The sequence below is a fragment of the Dipodomys merriami genome, unplaced genomic scaffold, assembly GCF_024711535.1.
Source record: "Dipodomys merriami isolate MVZ:Mamm:240054 unplaced genomic scaffold, mDipMer1.0.p SCAF_52, whole genome shotgun sequence".
Classification (NCBI taxonomy): Eukaryota; Metazoa; Chordata; class Mammalia; order Rodentia; family Heteromyidae; genus Dipodomys; species Dipodomys merriami.
The window spans coordinates 8,284,160-8,303,709 of record NW_027206091.1 but is presented as its reverse complement, the minus strand read 5'-3'; the positions used below and the strand labels follow the sequence as shown (position 1 = coordinate 8,303,709).

The following is a 19,550-nucleotide window of genomic DNA, read 5'->3' as shown; positions in this document are numbered from 1 at the left end:
CCACGTGCGAAAGCTTGCTCCTGACTCGTGGAGTCTGGGACGCCACAAACTCCTCGGAGCCGAGCAACTCAGCGTCCACCACCATGAAGCCAGGTGCGGTCCGGAGCTGGGGCCAGGGGTCCAGGCAGGGGTGCAGGGAGACGGGCGGGAATCGGAGGGGCGGGGCCTTGGCCTAGGGCCCGGCGTTCTGAGCGCGGGATCCGGTCTCGTGCGGGGATGGGGATCCCAGTTCGGCCCTAGGATCGATCCTGACCCCTGACCTCTGACCCCAGGCCTGGAGTTGTGACCGGATTTGGAGGTCACGGTCGCCTTGGCCTCTGGCCGTTGTGGGGCTGTGACTGGAGGGGTCTTGACCTGGGTTTCGTGGATTAGAGGCGGTCAACAGGATTGTTGAGTTTGGGCCAGGGTTATTGCTCGGAAATCCCAAGTCAGAGTCCGGATTCCAACATCTTCCAGGGTCTTGAATGAATAGATTTTGGGGTTCTGGCTAGAGACCCAGATACTGGGACCGGGAGCTGGTTCTAAGGGATCCTCCGACTTCTCTCCCGCACCACCACCACCACCATCCCTTGGATCTCAAGCCCTCCGAGCTGAACACCCTGTCCCCATATTCTGTGTCTGGCCAAGACTGGTCCACTTTGCCCCCTCCACTTGCTTTTTCCCTTGAGCTACAACCCAACCCTTTTGTGTGAATTTTGTTGTTGTTTTGGTGTTTGTATTAGTACCTGTGCCATGTCCTCTTACTCAGCTTTCTTTTATGGCTAGTATTCTACCACTTGAGCCACACCTCCAAGTCAACGTTTTGCTGGTTAATTAGAGACGGAATCTGTATTACAGACTTTTCTTCCAGGGCTAGCTTTGAACTAGGGTGCTCCAGGTCTCAGCCTCCAGAGTAGATGGGTTTACAGGCATACACGGTCATACCTGGCTTTTTTTTTTTTTTTTAAAGGTTAGAGTCCTTCCTGGTGTCTTGGAAATTCCTAAATCAGGCTTTCCCAACCCCCGTATCCTGTCTTGGAGAACTTGCTTCCCCTAAGTTGGGGGAAATTTTAGCAGTTCCCAAAAGTGTCTGTCTGCCTCATTTGAGTTGTTTTGTGTGTGCATGTGTGTATGTGTGTGTACAAATGAAGTCACTTGCAGGTAGTTTGAGGAATCCCTCCCCATTCCTCAGTGTTTGGGGATCTCATGAAATAGGGTTGAGGGTTGCTAGACTGTGTACTGTGCTAAGACCCTGACATCTCTGCAAGCAGCCTTGTGGGCTGCTTTTCCTCAAGAATCTGCTTGTGTTTTCTTCCCTCCTACCTTTAATCCAGAAACTCATTCCTCTGTTTTGAATCATAGCATTCAAACTGCGAGGCAGACCGTGTGTTTATCTCCTGTGCTTTGTGTTCAGCTATTTACTCTTCCCAACTTAATGAGGTGGGAATTGACTCCTTGGCAACCTTGCCTGCTCCCTAGTGTCCTCAGTGGTGATGACATGGCCATCTTCCTATACCAAGACAACTGGTCACTGTCTGACCCCCCTGCTTTCTGGATGGAAAGAGGTGCTTTCTCTAAGAGGCAGGACCAGAGACTGGAGAATCACGCACAAACACTGTCTCCTTTAATGTTTATTGATCCCCTAGTTTGTGTTGGATACAGCGATCGCACTGGGGATGTAATGGTTACTGAAAACAATGAAAAATCCTCTAGTTGGTGCAGAGACCTGCATGAATAGAGGGCCAAGGCTATGCCCCGGTGGCAGGACCCTGGGCAGTGGGATGGGAAGAGAGTAAAATGCCCCACAAATGCCCAAAGCAATGAAAACAGCATCTCTAAGTAGGTCCCAGAACTTAGGAGAGTTTGGACACTCTGTTGTATGGCTTTATTAGTCAGGAAAAGGAATTTGGATTTCATTTTGGATGTGGTGGAAGCCCTTGGAGGGATTTGGTCAGAGAAATGACCTGCCTGGGAGAGATCAGCAACTGGCTGCTGTGTGGAAAGCTGACAGTAGAGGGAGCAGAGGATAAAAAGTGAACAGTGTTTCATTAGGTTACGGAGTGTGGAAATTCAACTGTGGTCTGAGATCTAACCCCAGGACCACAATCCATCAGTAGAAAATAACTAGCAAGCCGGGCGCCGGTGTTTCACGCCTGTAATCCTAGCTACTCCGGAGGCTGAGATCTAGGATTGACGTTTAAAGCCAACACAGGCAGGAAAAGTCAGAGACTCTTATCTCCAATAAACCACTCAGAAAACTGTAAGTGGCACTGTGACTCAAGTGGTAGAGCACTAGCCTTGCGCTGAAGAGTTGAAGGACAGCGCACAGGCCCAGAGTTCAAGCCCCACGACTGACAGAAAGGGAGGGAGGAAGGGAAGGGAAGGAAGGAAGGAAGGGAGGGAGGGAGGGAAGGGAGAAAATAGCAAAGTATATAGTAGCTTGCACCTGTAATCCCACTTGTCATCAAGAACCTCCATCTCAAACAGGCCCATGGTGGCAACCTCTGTGGTCCCAGCTACCCAGGTAGGAGGATTTCAGTCTGGGACCTGCCCAAAAAAACAAACAAAACACACCCACAAGACTCTGAAAGAAAAATAAGTAAAGGATGAACAGACACCTGCATGTCTCAGGTGATGATAGACTATTGCTCAGAAAGTGTGAAGCCCTGAATGCAAACCTACTTCTTCCAAAATAAATAAGTAGATGAGCTGGGAAGGTGGCTCAGTGATAGAGGGCTTGCCCTTGCATGCGTGAGGTCCTGGGTTCGATTCCTCAGCACCACATAAGCAGAAAAGGCAGGAGGTGGCGCTGTGGCTCAAGTGGTAGAGTGCTAGCCTTGAGCTGAAGAGCTGAGGGACAGCGCCCAGGCCCAGAGTTCAGGCCTCACCACCGACCAAAAAAAAAAAAGTAGTTGTATGGAGTGGTTTTAATTCAGCAAGTCAGATTATGACTACAATGTATCTTGATGTGTTGGTTAATTTTGAGATAGAGTCTCCATCCCTTTCCAGGCATCCACCTGGAATGTGATCCTCCTATTTTTTTATTTCCCTATGTAGCTGGAAGTCTGGTGGACTTTTCTGCCCAGGTTGGCTTGAGACTTCGTTTTTCCAATCTCAGCCTTCCACATAGCTAGTGTTGCAGGTGTGAGCCACCAGCACCCAGCTGTAAATTTATTATTGAATAAGTTATTTCAAGGAAGGTCATTTAGGGGGCTGGGAAGGTGGCTCAGTGGTAGAGCGCTTGCCTTGCATGCATGAGGCCCTGGGTTCGATTCCTCAGCACCACATAAGAAAAAAAAGCTGGAAGTGGCGCTGTGGCTCAAGTGGTAGGGCGCTAGCCTTGAGCTGGAGAGCTGAGGGACAGCGCCCAGGCCCAGAGTTCAGGCCCCATGACCAACAACAACAAAAAAAGGAAGATCATTTTAGCTGTCATTACGTTTCAAACTGATCATGCAAACTAAAGTGATTTTTTTTTCCAGAGTAGTACTTCAGAGCTTTTGAAACCATCACAGAAAAATCAAATATTGAGTCTATTAGTACCAGAACTCTGTCTGCTTTGAACATTGTTTTATGTCATTGAAAAAAGTTTGCTCTGACCTGAAACAACAAAAACAAAAGTTTTCCAAGTTGATGTTCAACTTGGTGGTGGTTGTAGGGCTTGAACTCAGGACCTTGGTGCTGTCTCTAAGCTCTGTTTTGCTCAAGGCTAGTGCTTTACTACTTTGAGCCACAACACTTCCAGTTTTCTGGTGCTTAATTGGAGATAGGAGTCTTCTTGCCTGGGGTTTGCTTCAAAATACAATTCTCTGATCCCAACCTTTTGAGTAGCCGGGATTATAGGCATGAGCCACCAGCACCTGGCTTGTCTTCAGCTTTATTTTACTGACCACTCCTAAAGCACCTGTTGACTATTGGTCATCCTTGAAGGACAGTTGGTTGTTGTTTTCCCATGGGCTGGGTGAACATTGCAAGCTTGGAAACAGATAAACGAGCAGGGGACTGTATGTTGCCAACATCCATTTGGATATTAGCACTTCTTTCCAGCCATGGGGGAGGGGGGGTATGAAAATGTGTTTCCCAAGGTTTGGTGGGGATCCTATGGCCACAGGACCTGCACCCTTTGGACTCAACTGAAATTGACAGTGGGTGAGTTTGGGTGGGCCAACAATCCCACATCCGTCCTAACCCTCTGATGTGAGCTTGACCTATCAGTGATCTGGCTTACAAATTTAATCTTTGTCTACCCTCACCATATTTTGAGGGAGAAAGGGAGTTACCCCATACACTAACCCAGCTCAACATTGGTGAATTTTACTTGTTATGCAGCTTTACAAAGGATATTACAAGGCAGGTACCAGTGACTCACAACCTACAATCCTAAACCACTCAGGAGACTGAGATTTGAGGATCAGGGTTCAAAGTATGCCTGGGCAGGAAAGTCTGTGAAACTTATTCCCCAGTGAACTGCCAGAAAACCAGAAGTGGAACTGTGGTTCAAATGGTAGCATGCTAGCCTCAGGCACAAAAGCTCATGCACAGTGGGCTGGGAAGGTGGCTCAGTGGTAGAGCGCTTGCCTTGCATGCCTGAGGCCCTGGGTTCGATTTCTCAGCACCACATAAGCAAAAAAGAAAAAAGCCGAAAGTGGCGCTGTGGCTCAAGTGGTAGGGCGCTAGCCTTGAGCTGAAGAGCTGAGGGACAGCGTCCAGGCTCACAGTTCAGGCCCCATGACCGGACCAAAAAAAAAAAAGCTCATGCACAGGCCCTGAGTTTGAGCCCAAGGACCTGCTTAAAAATGAACGATAAGACCAGATAGATCTGTGTTCTGTGGTGAAGGTCATTGGCATGGTCAATAGTGGCTATTTCTCATTGTATTGGTCCATTCTTTCTGATGGACACTAACACGGTCATCCTGCATTTGCTGCTGCTACATTCATTCCATTATCCTGTCCGGAACCGCCAGGTAAGGTTGGTTTAGCCTGTTAACCTTCATCACCCTGATTCCTGTCTTTTGTTTCCACTGCAGGCTTCAGCCCCCGTGGGGGAGGCCGAGGAGGCTTTGGTGACAGAGGCGGTCGAGGCGGAGGCCGAGGAGGCTTTGGCGGGGGCCGCGGGGGCTTTGGCGGAGGCCGTGGGGGCTTTGGTGGAGGGCGAGGACGAGGTGGAGGCTTCCGGGGCCGAGGTGGCGGCGGCGGTGGAGGAAGAGGTGAGTGAGGACAGCAAGTAGGGACATGGCCTTTTATGGGGTGTGGGGAGGGAAGAGACGGGGGTGGGCAGGGGCTTTCTTTCCTACCGCTGCTTTTCCTGGTGTAGGTGGAGGCTTCCAGGGTGGGGGCAACCGGGGTCGTGGCCGGGGCGGAAAGAAAGGAAACCAGTCCGGGAAGAATGTGATGGTGGAGCCCCATCGACACGAGGGTGAGTAAGGAAGTGTGGGACTGGGGGAGGGGAGCCCCAAGACTGGAGGAAGCTGGGAGCCCACAGGTCTCAGCCTTTCCCCTTCCCAACCTCCCCCGCCAGGTGTCTTCATTTGCCGCGGAAAGGAAGATGCACTGGTCACCAAAAACCTGGTCCCTGGAGAATCTGTTTATGGAGAGAAGAGAGTCTCCATCGCGGTGAGAGAGGGTCCCTGTCCACCCCAGGCCAGGCAGCCGAGGATCTTAACATGGCTCCCTCCAGATCCTGATGGCTCTCCCTGGCCCTTTCTCACCGTCATCTGTCTGTGCTCTGTGCTTCCTGTCTCCTCTCCTGGCCTGATCTTCTGCCTCCACACCACGTGTTACTAAAGGCAGGATCTGTGTTTTCTGCACTGATGGGTCCCAGTGTCAGGGACAGGAAATGATGACAGAGTGCCCGGTCTTACTGCTCCTCCTTGGCGTGGGTTGTCTGTTGCTCTTCTCTTCTCCTGGGGTCAGCATCCTCCGGGGCAAGGCAGGGCTGCATCTGTCATCCCTGCTGTGTACACACATGTATTTGTGACCGGACCCACCCCATTTTATCTGAGGGATGTGGGGTCCTGCAGAAGAACCCAGCACTGACTTCCTCCCATTCATCTCTCCCCGGCCAGGAGGGAGATGACAAAATTGAATACCGAGCCTGGAACCCCTTCCGTTCCAAGCTGGCCGCAGCAATCCTGGGTGGCGTGGACCAGATCCATATCAAGCCCGGAGCCAAGGTGCTGTACCTTGGGGCTGCCTCAGGCACCACCGTCTCCCACGTCTCTGACATCGTAGGCCCGGTGAGTGGATGGGTGTGACAAGGAGGAGGCGAAAGCTGCCTCCCCTAGGCCAACTTGGAGTGGGGCTTGGCTGCTTCCCGGGCTGTGGTGCTGGGCTGGGCCTTTGCCTGTAAGTGCCTTACTCACAGCTGGGAGGAATTAAGCTCAGCATCTCAAAGGCCTAACCTCATTCAGCAATGCTCCTGGGTTCTCTTGCCAGAAGAGTGTGGGCGTGGCTGACCCATTGGATAGAGTTATTGCACTATTTAAGTTTGTCCTCTTTACAAAGAAATCCTTTCTCCAAGGTTGGGGTCTGGTTCAAATGGTAGGACTTATCCTAGAAAGGGCAAGCCAGAAGCCCTGAGTTCAAATACCACCAGCAAAGACAAGGTCATGCCTCAAAATCTAGTCTTCTGATTTCCCTTGGGAGAACTAGTTGTTGTCATGGTTCTGGCCTGCATTTTTCTGTATGGTTCCCCTGGAATTCCGTGTAGAGAGCACTGGGCACCCAGGTTTATTTATTTCATGATCTTTTCTTATTTATACAATTAGAGGCTGTTTAACTTGGTAGTGAAAACTCTAAGGCCCATCCAGGCATAATGGTGCCCCCCTGTAATTCCAGCACTTGTAGGCAGAAGCAGTAGGATCATGAGTTCAAGGCAAGCCTAAACTATGTAGGGACACCTTGTCACAAACACACATTCAGGGTCTGTGGTAGGTATTTGACAATCCTATGGCTTTTGGCAAGGTGTGCTTCACCTTTCTGGGCCTCAGTTTAACCCTCTGGAGAATGAGTTGTGAAAATTAAACACGTAAATTTGTCTCATTTCCTGGGCCCAATGTAAATGCCTTTAGCTCTTCTTACTGTTTTTGTTTGTTTGTTGCCAGTCCTGGGGCTTGAATTTTAGGCCTGGGCACTATCCTTGAATTTCCTTTTGCTCAAGGCTAGCACTCTACCACTTGAGCCACAGTGCCACTTCCAGCTTTATCTGAGTAGTTTATTGTAGTTAAGAGTCTCATGCACTTTCCTGCCCTGGGCTGGCTTTGAACCACAATTACAGGTGTGAGCCACCAACACCTGGTCCTTATTTTTTATAGTGGGGCTTGAACTGTGGGCTGGGCCTTGCATGCTCACTTGGCTTTTTTTTTTTTTTTTTTGTCGGTCGTGGGGCTTGAACTCTGGGCCTGGGCGCTGTCCCTCAGCTCTTCAACTCAAGACGAGCGCTCTACCACCTGAGCTACAGTGCCACTTCTGGTTTTCTGGTGGTTTATTGGAGATAGGAGTCTCACGGTCTTTCCTGCCCGGGCTGGCTTTGAACCGCGATCCTCAGATCTCAGCCTCCTGAGTAGCTAGGATTACAGGCATGAGCCACCAGCGCCCGGCTGCTCACTTGGCTTTTTTGATCAAAGCTGGCTACCACTTGAGCTACAGCTCCACTTACAGCTTTTTGCTGGCTAATTTAACTCAGATTTATCTGCCCAGGTTGGCTTTGAATCACAGTCCTTAAGGATCTGAATAACTTAAGATTCTAAATAGGAGGCACTAAAGTCTTGCTTGGCTGCCTGGTTTTAAGCCTCTGTTGGGAACTTGGGTTTTGGGGTTCAACAAAATGGGATTGTATAGTTTGGCTGTTTAGCTAGTCATTTCCTGTCTCAGCCTGACTTTTAAGGAATATGGGCATAATATCCGTAAGTGGTGGGTGTTGAAGTGCTGTGTAGTAGGAGCCTAGAAGTAGGCCCTGCATATATGAGCGGCGTGCAGTAACATTGTAAACTGTTCGTGGGTTCACTTCAGGATGGTCTGGTCTACGCGGTCGAGTTCTCCCACCGCTCTGGCCGGGACCTCATTAACTTGGCCAAGAAGAGGACCAATATCATTCCTGTGATTGAGGACGCCCGGCACCCACACAAATACCGCATGCTCATCGGTGAGGGGGTCTGGAGGAGGGGTGGCCCTGGGCAGGTAGGACAGCAGCTCCAGCTTTCCCTGGGAGAGGCCTGTGGAGTTAGAATGGGTGAGCGGGCATCTGGACTATGGAAGTGGAAAGTTGAGGGTGGCCCAGTGAGAGGTGGCAGTGGCAATGCTGCCTCTGCGTTGGGGTGTCTGATCTCCTCCCTCCTCAGGACCCTGTGCTTCCTGCCTCCCTCCAAAACACCATGCCTTAGTCACCACTCCTGGCTTCCATTTGAAAGCCTCTTTCCAGGGAACATATTAATCGGGTGAGACCCTATCACAGACTTGAGTTGTGGCCTGGCCCAGAGGGGCCCATTTTGAAATTTAATGACGTTATTTTTTTTTTTTTTAACAATTTTGAAAAGTCTAGTACAAACATGGGAAAGCCTTGCAAATCATCCCCGGAGGTAATTGATGAGAGCATCTGCTACCCACTTTTCCCACTTCTTAAAGAAACCATTATTGTTTTCTTTGAATCCACACTTCATGAAAAATAAAAGACTTCCATTCCATTCATTTTTTTTTTCTTTAAGTATTGTTTTCCTCTCCCCCCCCCCCCCCAAGCTTATTTTCATGTGAAGTCCTGCACATGCTCTTGCCTTTAATTGCTCACTTTTACTGTCTCTTGATGACGTGTCTGTCTTCCCCTCCTCACCCCCCCAGACCCTGGAGCATCTCGAGGGCAGGGTCCGGGTCTGACTCGCCTCTGTGTCCCCCACGCCCAGCCCAGGGCTGGCCACAGAGTAGGTGGCATCCGTGGTTTACAAAAGGGTGGAGTGATTGTGGGTTTTGGACCCATCTTAGGGGCACTCTGGAGGGAGGTGGATCAGTGGGGGAGGGGTGGGAAGTAAGACTGGAGGCAGGGGGTCCCCCAGGAACCTGCTGGTGATGGAGCACAAACAGTTCCCATGGGAGGGTCTGGGAAGATCTATGATGGGTCTAACTGGAAACTGCCACTTTTTTCTCCTAGCAATGGTAGATGTGATCTTTGCCGATGTGGCCCAGCCAGATCAAACCCGGATTGTGGCCTTGAATGCCCACACCTTCCTGCGGAATGGAGGACACTTTGTGATTTCCATTAAGGTATGGGGAGGTGTCTTTTTGCATTTAAAAACCAAAGTCTACTGGGCTCCAGTGACCCATGCCTGTAATCCTAGCTACTTAGGAGGCTGAGATCTGAGGAAAGCAGGAAAGGCTGAGATTCTACACAGAACATGCCTGTAATCCTAGCTACTTAGGAGGCTGAGATCTGAGGAAAGCAGGAAAGGCCGAGATTCTACACAGAAAAGGCTGGAAGTGGCGCTGTGACTCAAGTGGTAGAGCTAGCCTTGAGCTAATGAAATTCAGGGACAGCTCCCAGGCCCTGAGTTCAAGCCCCAGGACCGGTATTATAACCATGTAACTTTGAGCCATGACTTAACCTACCTTTGTGACTCATTTCTTAGTTTTATCTCAGTTAAAGGTAGATGTGAGGTTTAAATGATTCAACATATGTGAACTGTTGAAAACAGATCCTGGCACAGAATGTGTATTTTGATGGTAGATGTATTTTTTCCAAAATAATTTGTAATACAGAAAACTCCCATGTGCCTTTCAGAATTTGTTAGCCTTTTCCTCTTTTAATGTAAACTACATGTATCTTTTCACTTTAATTTCTTGGTAGAGAAACTGGTGACTTAAAATTTTTTTTTTTATTAACATACATTGGCCATACTAGGGGAAATTTCATTGTGACATTTGCATGCATATACACAATATATTCCAGTGTCTTCCCCATTATGCTCTCCCTTACCTGTCTCTGTCAAGTGTGTGTGTTGAGAGAGAGGGTCCTGGGGCTTGAACTTGGGGCCTCAGCACTGCCCCTCAGATTTTTGGCTCAAGGCAAGCACTGTACCAGTTGAACCACAGCTCCACTCCCAGCTTTTGGTGATTAAGTGGAGATGAGTATCTCCGATTTGTCTGCCCCAGGGCTGGCTTTGAACTGCAATCCTCAAATCTCAGCCTCCTGGGTAGCCACCCGTGGGGTGGACGGCCCTGAGACCCTGACTCTCTGCAGGCCAACTGCATCGACTCCACTGCCTCGGCAGAGGCCGTATTCGCCTCAGAGGTGAAGAAGATGCAGCAGGAGAACATGAAGCCCCAGGAGCAGCTGACTCTAGAGCCCTACGAGAGAGACCACGCGGTGGTGGTGGGCGTGTACAGGTGAGTGGGGCCCGCGGGTCAGCCCAGCAGCCCTCTGGGCCATGGTTGGGGGCCTGGGGACCCCGCAGCCAGATGACAAGCTGTCTTCTGTTGCCAGGCCACCTCCCAAGGTGAAGAACTGAAGCTTCTGCCCCGGGTGGTTCTGAGGAATGTGTTGCTGCTGTTGCACGTGGGATTGTTTTTCTATTAAAAGACTCTTCTGACGCCTGTGTGCCCGCTGCCCATCGCTCCGCCAGGACACGCGTGCGCGCTCGATGGCCGGCCAATCTTGCCGTTGCGGTGGGGGTTGGGATGGCCTGCCCGGCCACAAGGCGCATGCTCCTTTCCTAGTAGTGACGTGTGGGGCCGGAACCTTAGGCCCTCGGGCCTGATTGGTTGCTAGCTACGCATGTGCACCAATAAGCACCTGGAGAGCGCAGGCGCCAACAGCGGTCCGTGTCACGTGACGGGAGCGGTGGGGGGCTGGGGGCGGAGCCCGGGGCAGGGGGGCCGGTTTGTTGTGGTCGCCATTTTGCTGGTTGCATTACTGGGTAATCAGGGCCCTGGCTCTTCGCGTCCGCTGGATACCCTCAGCCCGTGGGCAGGTCTGAGCTCGGGCTGCCCGAGCGGTTTGAGTCCCCTTACCCGCGCCCCCAGGTAACGACGCGGTGACGGCGGGGAGGCGGCAGGGGTTCTCGGGGAGGGTAGGACGGGATCCGCCCTGCCCGGCACCGCCGCGAGAATTAGCACGAGGCTGCGGGAAAGAGGGGGCGTCGGGCAGGTGCGGGCCGGGGCCGACTATTCATAGTCGGATTCCTGGAAGGGGCCGGGCCCGAGGGAGCCTTCCGAAGAGGGAGGTCGGGAGGGGGTGGTCGGGCCCCACTCCCGCCCTTTGTTTGGGCTCGGCTTCGTCGGCCGCTTCTTCGTCGCCTAGCAACAGCTGCCCTGGGCTGCGATTGGCTGGGCTCTTGGCAGGGACGGCCAATGGCACCGTTGTTGCCATGGGAGGTGCGGCTTGCCAAGCTCAGTTGGGCCCCGCCTGCCGGGCTTTGCCGGCCGGGGCGGGCCTCCTGGGTAGGGGGGGCGGGACAGCGGGGTCCCCAGGGGCGGGTGACCGCTAGGGGCGGGGCGGGGCCGGTGGGGCGAGGGTTAACCCGCCCCTCCCCCGTCCACCTGCTCTCCCCCTTCCCCCGCATGACCCGGGCTGACCCTCCCCCTTCCTACCCCCAAGCAGCGGCGGCGGCGGCGGCGTTGGCTGCTGTTGTCACCCACCGGCCGCCTGTCCCGCTTGCCCTCCTCGCTGCAGGGTTTGCCGGGCCGGCAGGGCCGGGGACAGGCAGCCACCTTCTGACCGCTGCCACCACCGCCATGCTGGCCATTCGCCCACCCCACTGGGGGCCCCACCGCGCCCCAGCCCCCCGTGGGCCCGGTGCCAGCCCTGACCAGGGTATGGGGTGGGGGCTGGGAGAGGCGCTCCTGGGGTGGGAAGACTACGGGGCGGGGGGGGGGGGGGAATGGCAGCGGGAGGACTTGTTTTGGTAGGAAATCCCAAGAAAGTAGGGGTCCTGGAGTGGTAGAGTATGGGATTAAGGTATCTGATATGGAGAGAGACCCGATGGCAGAGACTTTATTTTAGTGGACACTTGGGAGGGGAGATCTCCAGTTTGGGGGTATTTGGCTGTGGAGGCCTTCTAGGAATAGACACAGTGGCGGCAAGACCCAATATAGAAAGGGGTGACTGGAGAAAGGAGTGCTAGAAATACTGGATAGTGTACGGGATGTCCAGTGTGAGGGCAGAAAGGACAATCGCTCTAGACTGGGAAAACACTTTCTTCTGCTCCCAGGAGGAATAGGCCTTGCCTGGGAGGGGGTCTGGGGTAATTGGGGACTCTACTGATGTGGCCCAGAGGGAATGGAATATATATAGGGGCACTACCTGGAGGGGAGGGTCCTTGGTGTGAGAGACCTGAAACGGAAGTCGTTTTGGAAGGATATGGGAAAGGTGCACCCTCCCTGTGGTCAAGAAAGCCTAGTAGTCATACTCTTACATAGGGGTTCTGGATGGCCAGGAGACCCTCAAGAACCCTGATATGGTCTTAGGGATGCATGGTCTTACAGCTGCCATGGTTTAGGGAAAGCTAGAGTTCTCTGGTTTGGAGAAACCACTGAGAAGAGTAGGCTTGAAGTGAAGGGATGCATGGTATAGAAGAGACCCTGCTACTAAAGGAAGACTAAGAGGGTGGGGTCCTGTGTGAGGGGCCCTGGAAAGAGCCAGGTGTAGGCCTGGAGAAAAAAATGAACTCTACTCCCCAGACTGCTGTTTCCCTCCGCTTCCCTCCTCCCAATGATTGGTGTCTTTCTGTCCCCCTTTCCTGTCATGGCCTACATCTGCCTCCTCCCACCCTTGTCTGGCCCCAATCATTCTCTCTCACATGTGTGCTGTCTCATTTACTTACTTGATCTTCATTTGTTGAGGGACTTTGCTGTTCCCCTGCCACTTCTCTGTGTTGCTACCTGTTGCCCTGCTGCACCTTTTGCTTTCCCTCTTCTCTGCCTTCCTCCTCGTACCTACCTCTCCCCTGCCTGCTCCTGTCCCCCACACCCTCTTTCCATGTCATCTCTTCATTTCCCACCTGCTCTCAGGTCTCAGCGGCGGTGGCAGCCGAGGTGCAGGATGCGAGAAGGCGCCCCCCGGCCGGGCTCCCGCTCCAGGCCTCGCACCCCTGCGGCCCTCTGAGCCCACCATGGCCGTTCCACCAGGCCATGGCCCCTTCTCTGGCTTCCCGGGGCCCCAGGAGCACACACAGGTAGGCATTCAGCTGGCTCCTCACCTGCCTGAGGGTAGATGGAGGCTGGGATAGATGGGTCTCAGGACACAGTCTGATTGCACATGAGTCTCTGAAGGACCTCATGGGCCTCAAAGGACTGAAAGAGTTCCAGGCAGAGGTAAGAGTTTGGGCAGCCTGGGTACAAATGCTGCCCTGCCTGGTGACTATCCACCACTGTGGTTCTTCATATATGTCACCTCTTCTGTAAGACTGGACCACTGATGACCCCTCCCTCCCTACCAGTGTTGCGAGGATCAAACAATGCTCAGAACAGGTCTTGGCACATGGCCATTTAAATGCTAAGAAAAGAGGTCTAGAGCAAAAGGCAAGTGGGAAAGACAGGCGAGCTGAAGACAAGCTACAGACAAAATCCAAGGATAAAATCTCTTAAGGCTAAGACATCAAAATAAAATGGAGCCTGGAAACTATGATCCTGGCTACACAGGAAGCTAAGAGCTGGAGGATGATGGTTCAAGACTCCATCTCCAGAATAACAAGTAAAAAGCAGAGCTTGAGGCATGGCTCAAGAGGCATAGAACATCAGTCAGGAACTGCAAACCCTAATACTGCTACACACACACAGACACACACACACACAAGCAAAATAGATGGGAGATCCAGGGATCCACATCCTGAGGCCAAGAGCCTTGAGGTGAAGGTTAAAGGCTAGAAGTTAAACCCCAGGGGGAAGAGGAGCTCAACTACTAGATGTCCAGAGTGGTCTCAGGTAGAAGGCTTGTGGGGAAGGGGGCAGGGAGGAGGTAACAGTGCCAGGCTTCTGAAATATTGCTCCCACTGAAGCTCAGGAGTAAAAGTTGCTGGGAATGTGGCTTAGTGATGCAGTGCTTTCCTAGCATGCATGAAGCCCTGGATTCAATTCCTCAGTACCACATACACAGAAAAAGCTGAAATTGGTGCTGTGGCTCAAGTGGTGGAGTGCTAGCCTGGAGCAAAAGAAGCTCAGGGACAGCGCCCAGGCCCTAAGTTCAAGCCTCAGGACTGGGAAAAAAACAAAAAAAGCATGCAGGGCTGACTTCAGGCCAACCTGAAAGGTCAGAAGTAAACTCACAGCTTCACTCGGGACAGCTCACTAGGGAACACCCCCTGTGTGCCAGGCCCTGCTCAAGGTGCTGGAGATAGATGGCAGCCAGGACCAGATCCGTGTCCTTGGGGAGCTTACATTCTAGTGGGGGGCCAGTGATGAGAAAGTACATGTGGTCACCAGGGACCAGCAGCCCTTAATTAGCTCTCCCCTTAGAGCTGGGAGGGAAAGGCCTGTCCTCAGCATCTGCCCCCCTCCCCCCCTGCCCCACAGACATTGCCTGATGTGCGGCTGCTGCCTCGGAGGCTGCCGCTGGCCTTCCGGGATGCCACTTCAGCCCCCCTGCGCAAGCTCTCTGTGGATCTCATCAAGACCTACAAGTACATCAATGAGGTGGGCAGGGAGCCAGGCGCCTGGGCAGGGCGCCCAGGGGTCTTGGCTGCTGGCACAGGTCACTCACCAGTCCTTGTCTCCTGGCCACCTGGCTGGGCAGGTGTACTATGCGAAGAAGAAACGGCGGGCCCAGCAGGTGCCACCCCAGGACTCGAGCACCAAGAAGGAGAAGCGGGTCCTGAACCATGGTTACGATGACGACAACCATGACTACATTGTGCGCAGTGGCGAGCGCTGGCTGGAGCGCTACGAGATTGACTCTCTGATTGGCAAAGGCTCCTTTGGCCAGGTGCGGGCAGGAGGTGGGGGCACCCGCACCTGCTGATAGGAGCCCACATTCACACTGTGGCTCTGTGGCTTCAAGTCTTGTGCAGGACCACTCACCTCAGTCCAGCCACTTAGTTGTGCCTCAGTTTGCTTTTCTGGAGAAGTAGAAATAACCAGAGACTGCATACAAGAGAACTTACTTTGCACCCTGTGTTGATACCAGTGTCCACTGAGGGTGAGCCCTCAGCCAGGAGTCGCTGGTTGGAGGACCAGTGTAGTTGGTGGGTCTCCTGGCTGGAGGGAGAAGCTCAGCATGTGGCTGTGTCCCCCTCCTCATCTGGTGCTGTGTCCCCTCCAACAGGTGGTGAAAGCCTATGATCATCAGACCCAGGAGCTGGTGGCCATCAAGATCATCAAGAACAAAAAGGCCTTCCTGAACCAGGCACAGATCGAGTTGCGGCTGCTGGAGCTGATGAACCAGCATGACACAGAGATGAAGTACTACATAGGTAAGACCTGGAGCTGGCTTCCTTCCGCACAGAGCACCTGGGTTTGCCAGCAGGCTGGGGTCCTCCACTTCAGTGGTTCTCTGGATTCTCCTGCCTCCTTTGCGATTATTCCTGTTTGCTTGGTAAAAGTGGTCAGTGTTTACCAGGCTCTGCTGTGAGCAGGTCACATCAATCACCTCCCTTACAGCTCACATTCTTGCCCATGTTGGAGATAAGAAACTGAGGAACTGGGTATTGTCACTTGCATGAGGTGACAGTTTGTGGCAGCAGAGCTTTAATTTGATGACCGGGGGGGGGGGGGGGGGGGTGGGAGGGTCGTCCTATTAGAGTGTGAAGATTGTATTTTATAAGGAGAGCAAATGGAAAAACACCTTTCCGCTCCACAAAACTCACAAAAATGGTGTTACATTTTAAATGTGAAGTGTTAAAAGGCCTGCTGAGAGCAAATAGAAAGTTTTTGGTTTAATCAGAGGTTTGGCAGAGCCCAAGGGACAGTAAGTGAGCCAATTCCTTGCCATTAGAAACATTGTGGCGAGCTGGTGGCACCCAAGGGCACAGCAAGGGGGCATGGCTGGGAAGAAACAGATTAATTCCTGTGTGGGCCCTCCCCTGGCAGTGCACCTGAAGCGGCACTTCATGTTCCGGAACCACCTGTGCCTGGTGTTTGAGCTGCTGTCCTACAACCTGTATGACCTCCTGCGAAACACACACTTCCGAGGCGTCTCGCTGAACCTGACCCGGAAGCTGGCGCAGCAGCTCTGTACAGCGTTGCTCTTCCTGGCCACGCCCGAACTCAGCATCATCCACTGCGACCTCAAGCCAGAGAACATTCTCCTCTGCAACCCCAAGCGCAGTGCCATCAAGATCGTGGACTTCGGCAGCTCCTGCCAACTTGGCCAGCGGGTGCGGCTCAGACCTGCTGGGGCAAGGGCGTGGGAGGGGCAGAGTGGGGCGGGGCCAGCAGTGGAAGAAGATGGCTCCAGGATGTGGGAAAGGAGGTAGGAGAGAGGCCCACAGGGTGAGTGTACTGCCCACCAGGAAGAGGAACTTGAGCCTGAGGAGTAAGGCCACTTCCGTAGCTCCAGCTGTGACATTGGAGTTGGCTGGTCACAGGTCTGGTGCTGCTCAGTGAGCAGGCCTAAGTTACACTAGTGTTGGGGCCCTGGGGACCACCAGCCTGTGACTGGGGGTGACCTAGAGGGCCAGGGAAGGGGACAGCCACAGGCTGCTGAGCAAGATGGTGCCGGAGGCTCCTAGGCAGGCATGCTGAGAGCCATGGTAGCAAGGGGCTGGTGCTAGGTCAGATCTCCCACCACCTGGGAGCCCTGACCGTTCCATCCCCTCTAGATCTATCAATACATCCAGAGCCGCTTCTACCGCTCCCCGGAGGTGCTCCTGGGCACACCCTACGACCTGGCCATCGACATGTGGTCCCTGGGCTGCATCCTGGTAGAGATGCACACCGGGGAGCCCCTCTTCAGTGGCTCCAATGAGGTGCGCCCTCAGGACGGGGTGTGCCGGAGGGGGCAGGAGGGGGCCTGGTTGTACTGGGGCCCCTGACCACCACCTGCCCGCAGGTGGACCAGATGGGCCGCATTGTGGAGGTGCTGGGCATCCCACCAGCCCCCATGCTGGAGCAAGCCCCCAAGGCTCGCAAGTACTTTGAGCGGCTGCCTGGGGGTGGCTGGACCCTACGCAGGACAAAGGAACTCAGGAAGGTGCGCCCTGCCCCATGCCAGCCCTCCTTCCCTGGGTGGCCCTCACTCTCACACTTGGGGCTCCCCCTCTTCCCTGCTTCCTGTGTGTCTTTCCCTGCCTCCCTCCCACCCCCAATTGTCTGCCCTCTCCTTCCTTCCCTGCCCTCCCTGCACCTCGTCTTAGCTTCTCTCTTTCCACTTTCTTTCTTGTGCCTCTGTTTCCCCGTGTGTGTCTCCCTGCCCCTCCTGCCCACTGACGGCCACTCTCTTGCCCCCCCTCCCACCCCCTCCCTGCCAGGATTACCAGGGCCCCGGGACACGGCGGCTGCAGGAGGTGCTGGGCGTGCAGACGGGCGGGCCCGGGGGCCGGCGGGCGGGGGAGCCGGGCCACAGCCCCGCCGACTACCTCCGCTTCCAGGACCTGGTGCTGCGCATGCTGGAGTACGAGCCTGCCGCCCGCATCAGCCCCCTGGGCGCCCTGCAGCATGGCTTCTTCCGCCGCACGGCCGACGAGGCCACCAACACGGGCCCGGCAGGCAGCAGTGCCTCCACCTCGCCCGCGCCCCTCGACACCTGCCCCTCCTCTAGCACCGCCAGCTCCATCTCCAGCTCGGGTGGGTGCTCAGCGCCCCGAGCTTCCACACTGCCTGCTGCTCAGTTCCCAGTGGAGATGGGGTGGGGGGCTCCCCCTTCACGCTTGCTCAGACTCCTGAAATTGGTTCTGTAACAGCTAGAAAGACTCCCATTCCGCAGCTCAAAATTGGACTGGGGCTGGGAGCATGACTCAAGTGATAGAATACCTGCCCTTAGTTCAAACGCAGTAGGGCAAAAACAAAAAACAACACTGGATCTTTCAAAGGGGCTCCGTCCTAGAGCCCAAACCTGGCCTAGGCTGTGAACCAGGCTCAGTCACCTCTCACCTGTGCGGCCTCTTCTCCCTGGTGCTTCTAGGAGGTTCCAGTGGCTCCTCCAGTGACAACCGGGCCTACCGCTACAGCAACCGCTATTGTGGGGGCCCTGGGCCCCCAATCTCTGACTGTGAGATGAACAGCCCCCAGGTATTGTGGGGGCTCCGTAAGTGGGTGTGGGGTACCAGAGGCTGCAGAACCTGGGTCTCCATCACCCCACCCCTTTTGCTTTTTTAGGTTCTGCCCTCCCAGCCGCTGCGCCCCTGGGCAGGGGGCGATGTGCCCCACAAGACACATCAAGCCCCTACCTCTGCCTCATCACTGCCGGGGACCGGGGCCCAGTTACCCCCCCAGCCCCGATGCCTTGGCCGTCCCCCATCACCAACCTCACCACCACCCCCGGAGCTGATGGATGTGAGCCTGGTGGGAGGCCCTTCAGACTCCCCACCTCACCCAGCGCCTGCCCCCCAGCACCCGGCTGCCTCAGCCCTCCGGACTCGGATGACAGGAGGTCGTCCACCTCTCCCACCCCCTGATGACCCTGCCTCTCTGGGGCCTCGCCTGGGCCTCCGTGGTGTACCCCAGAGCACAGCAGCCAGCTCATGACCCCGCCCCCTCTCTGGGGCCCTTCCTGAAGCCATACCACCCCCCCCCCATCTGGGGGCCCTGGGCTCCCATCCTCATCTCTCCCCCTAGACTGGAATTGCTGCTACCCAGCTGGGGCGGGTGAGGCCTGCACTGATTGGGGCCTGGGGAAAGGGTCAAGGAGAGGGGTTTGGCCACACCCTCCCCACTAAGGACTGGACCCTTGGCCTCCTCTCCCCCTTGTTTTCTATTTATTGTACCAAAGACAGTGGTGGTCCGGTGGGGGAGGGGGAGACACTCTCCCTTGCCCCAGGACCCTAGGAGGGGTGGGGGCAGGTAGGGGGAGATGGCCTTGCTCCTCCTCGCTGTACCCCCCAGTAAAGAGCTTTCTCACATGCCTGCCTGAGCGTTTGCAGGGCCTTGGCTCCCCCTCACCCGCCCTCAGAGCCATTGTGGGGAGAGGTGTAGGGGAGAAGGGGGTGTTGGAAGCGCTCTAGTGTAAGTACATCCCTCTGGGTAAATTAAAGAGTTGATGCAGGCATGGGGCTGCAGGAGAGGCTACAGAATCCTGGGCATGTTGTGGGTAGAGGCCTAGCCCACATTTGCCTTTTCCAGGGTAAAAAGACCCCAAAAGGGTAGAGGCCCCCTTAGGCTCACCTGTCTGCGAAACACCATGTTCTGCTCTCCTAAACCACGGCTCGCTGGGGGGGTTGGTTGCACGTCAGAGGCTGTTTATGCCAGGCAGGTATCCAATTGATGCCGTCGGGGAGCAGACGAGCGGCGAGCACAGCTTATGCCCAACCCATGCCTGGTCCCACTTCGGGCTCATTGTAGAAAGAAGCATTTTGAGATTTTTTTCAGGCAAAGATGCTCCCTTGGTTCCAGGTAAGTAGTCTTGTTTCCATGGCAATCTGGGAACTTCCGTCTCCTATTAGCCAATCAAGAACCGCATGGTTCAAAGAGTACTGTCTCCACCACTGGGGCGCGGCGCTCTC

General features: G+C 54.4%; 2 protein-coding genes across 5 annotated transcripts; both read left to right on the top strand.

The window, feature by feature from the left end:
* Positions 1 to 10: 10 nt before the first annotated feature.
* Positions 11 to 10,550, top strand: LOC138811174 (rRNA 2'-O-methyltransferase fibrillarin). Its single transcript, XM_069998844.1, has 9 exons — positions 11 to 93; positions 5,004 to 5,183; positions 5,291 to 5,392; positions 5,495 to 5,589; positions 6,042 to 6,212; positions 7,987 to 8,119; positions 9,116 to 9,228; positions 10,202 to 10,347; positions 10,445 to 10,550. Exons 1-9 carry the CDS (start codon positions 84 to 86, stop codon positions 10,467 to 10,469), a joined length of 975 nt encoding a protein of 324 aa, XP_069854945.1. The 5' UTR covers positions 11 to 83; the 3' UTR covers positions 10,470 to 10,550.
* A 286-nt stretch (positions 10,551 to 10,836) lies between these two features.
* Positions 10,837 to 19,218, top strand: LOC138811173 (dual specificity tyrosine-phosphorylation-regulated kinase 1B). Of its 4 annotated transcripts, XM_069998841.1 has the most exons (12): positions 11,594 to 11,773; positions 12,970 to 13,133; positions 14,470 to 14,589; positions 14,690 to 14,878; positions 15,218 to 15,365; positions 15,982 to 16,268; positions 16,713 to 16,859; positions 16,943 to 17,083; positions 17,361 to 17,396; positions 17,481 to 17,676; positions 18,014 to 18,120; positions 18,208 to 19,218. In XM_069998841.1, exons 1-12 carry the CDS (start codon positions 11,695 to 11,697, stop codon positions 18,574 to 18,576), a joined length of 1,983 nt encoding a protein of 660 aa, XP_069854942.1. In that variant the 5' UTR covers positions 11,594 to 11,694; the 3' UTR covers positions 18,577 to 19,218. The 4 variants fall into 4 exon arrangements, with proteins under 4 accessions (XP_069854944.1, XP_069854942.1, XP_069854941.1 ...); XM_069998843.1 differs by lacking the exon at positions 11,594 to 11,773 and adding an exon at positions 10,837 to 10,983 and having other exon boundaries at positions 17,361 to 17,676; XM_069998840.1 differs by having other exon boundaries at positions 17,361 to 17,676.
* Positions 19,219 to 19,550: the final 332 nt, after the last annotated feature.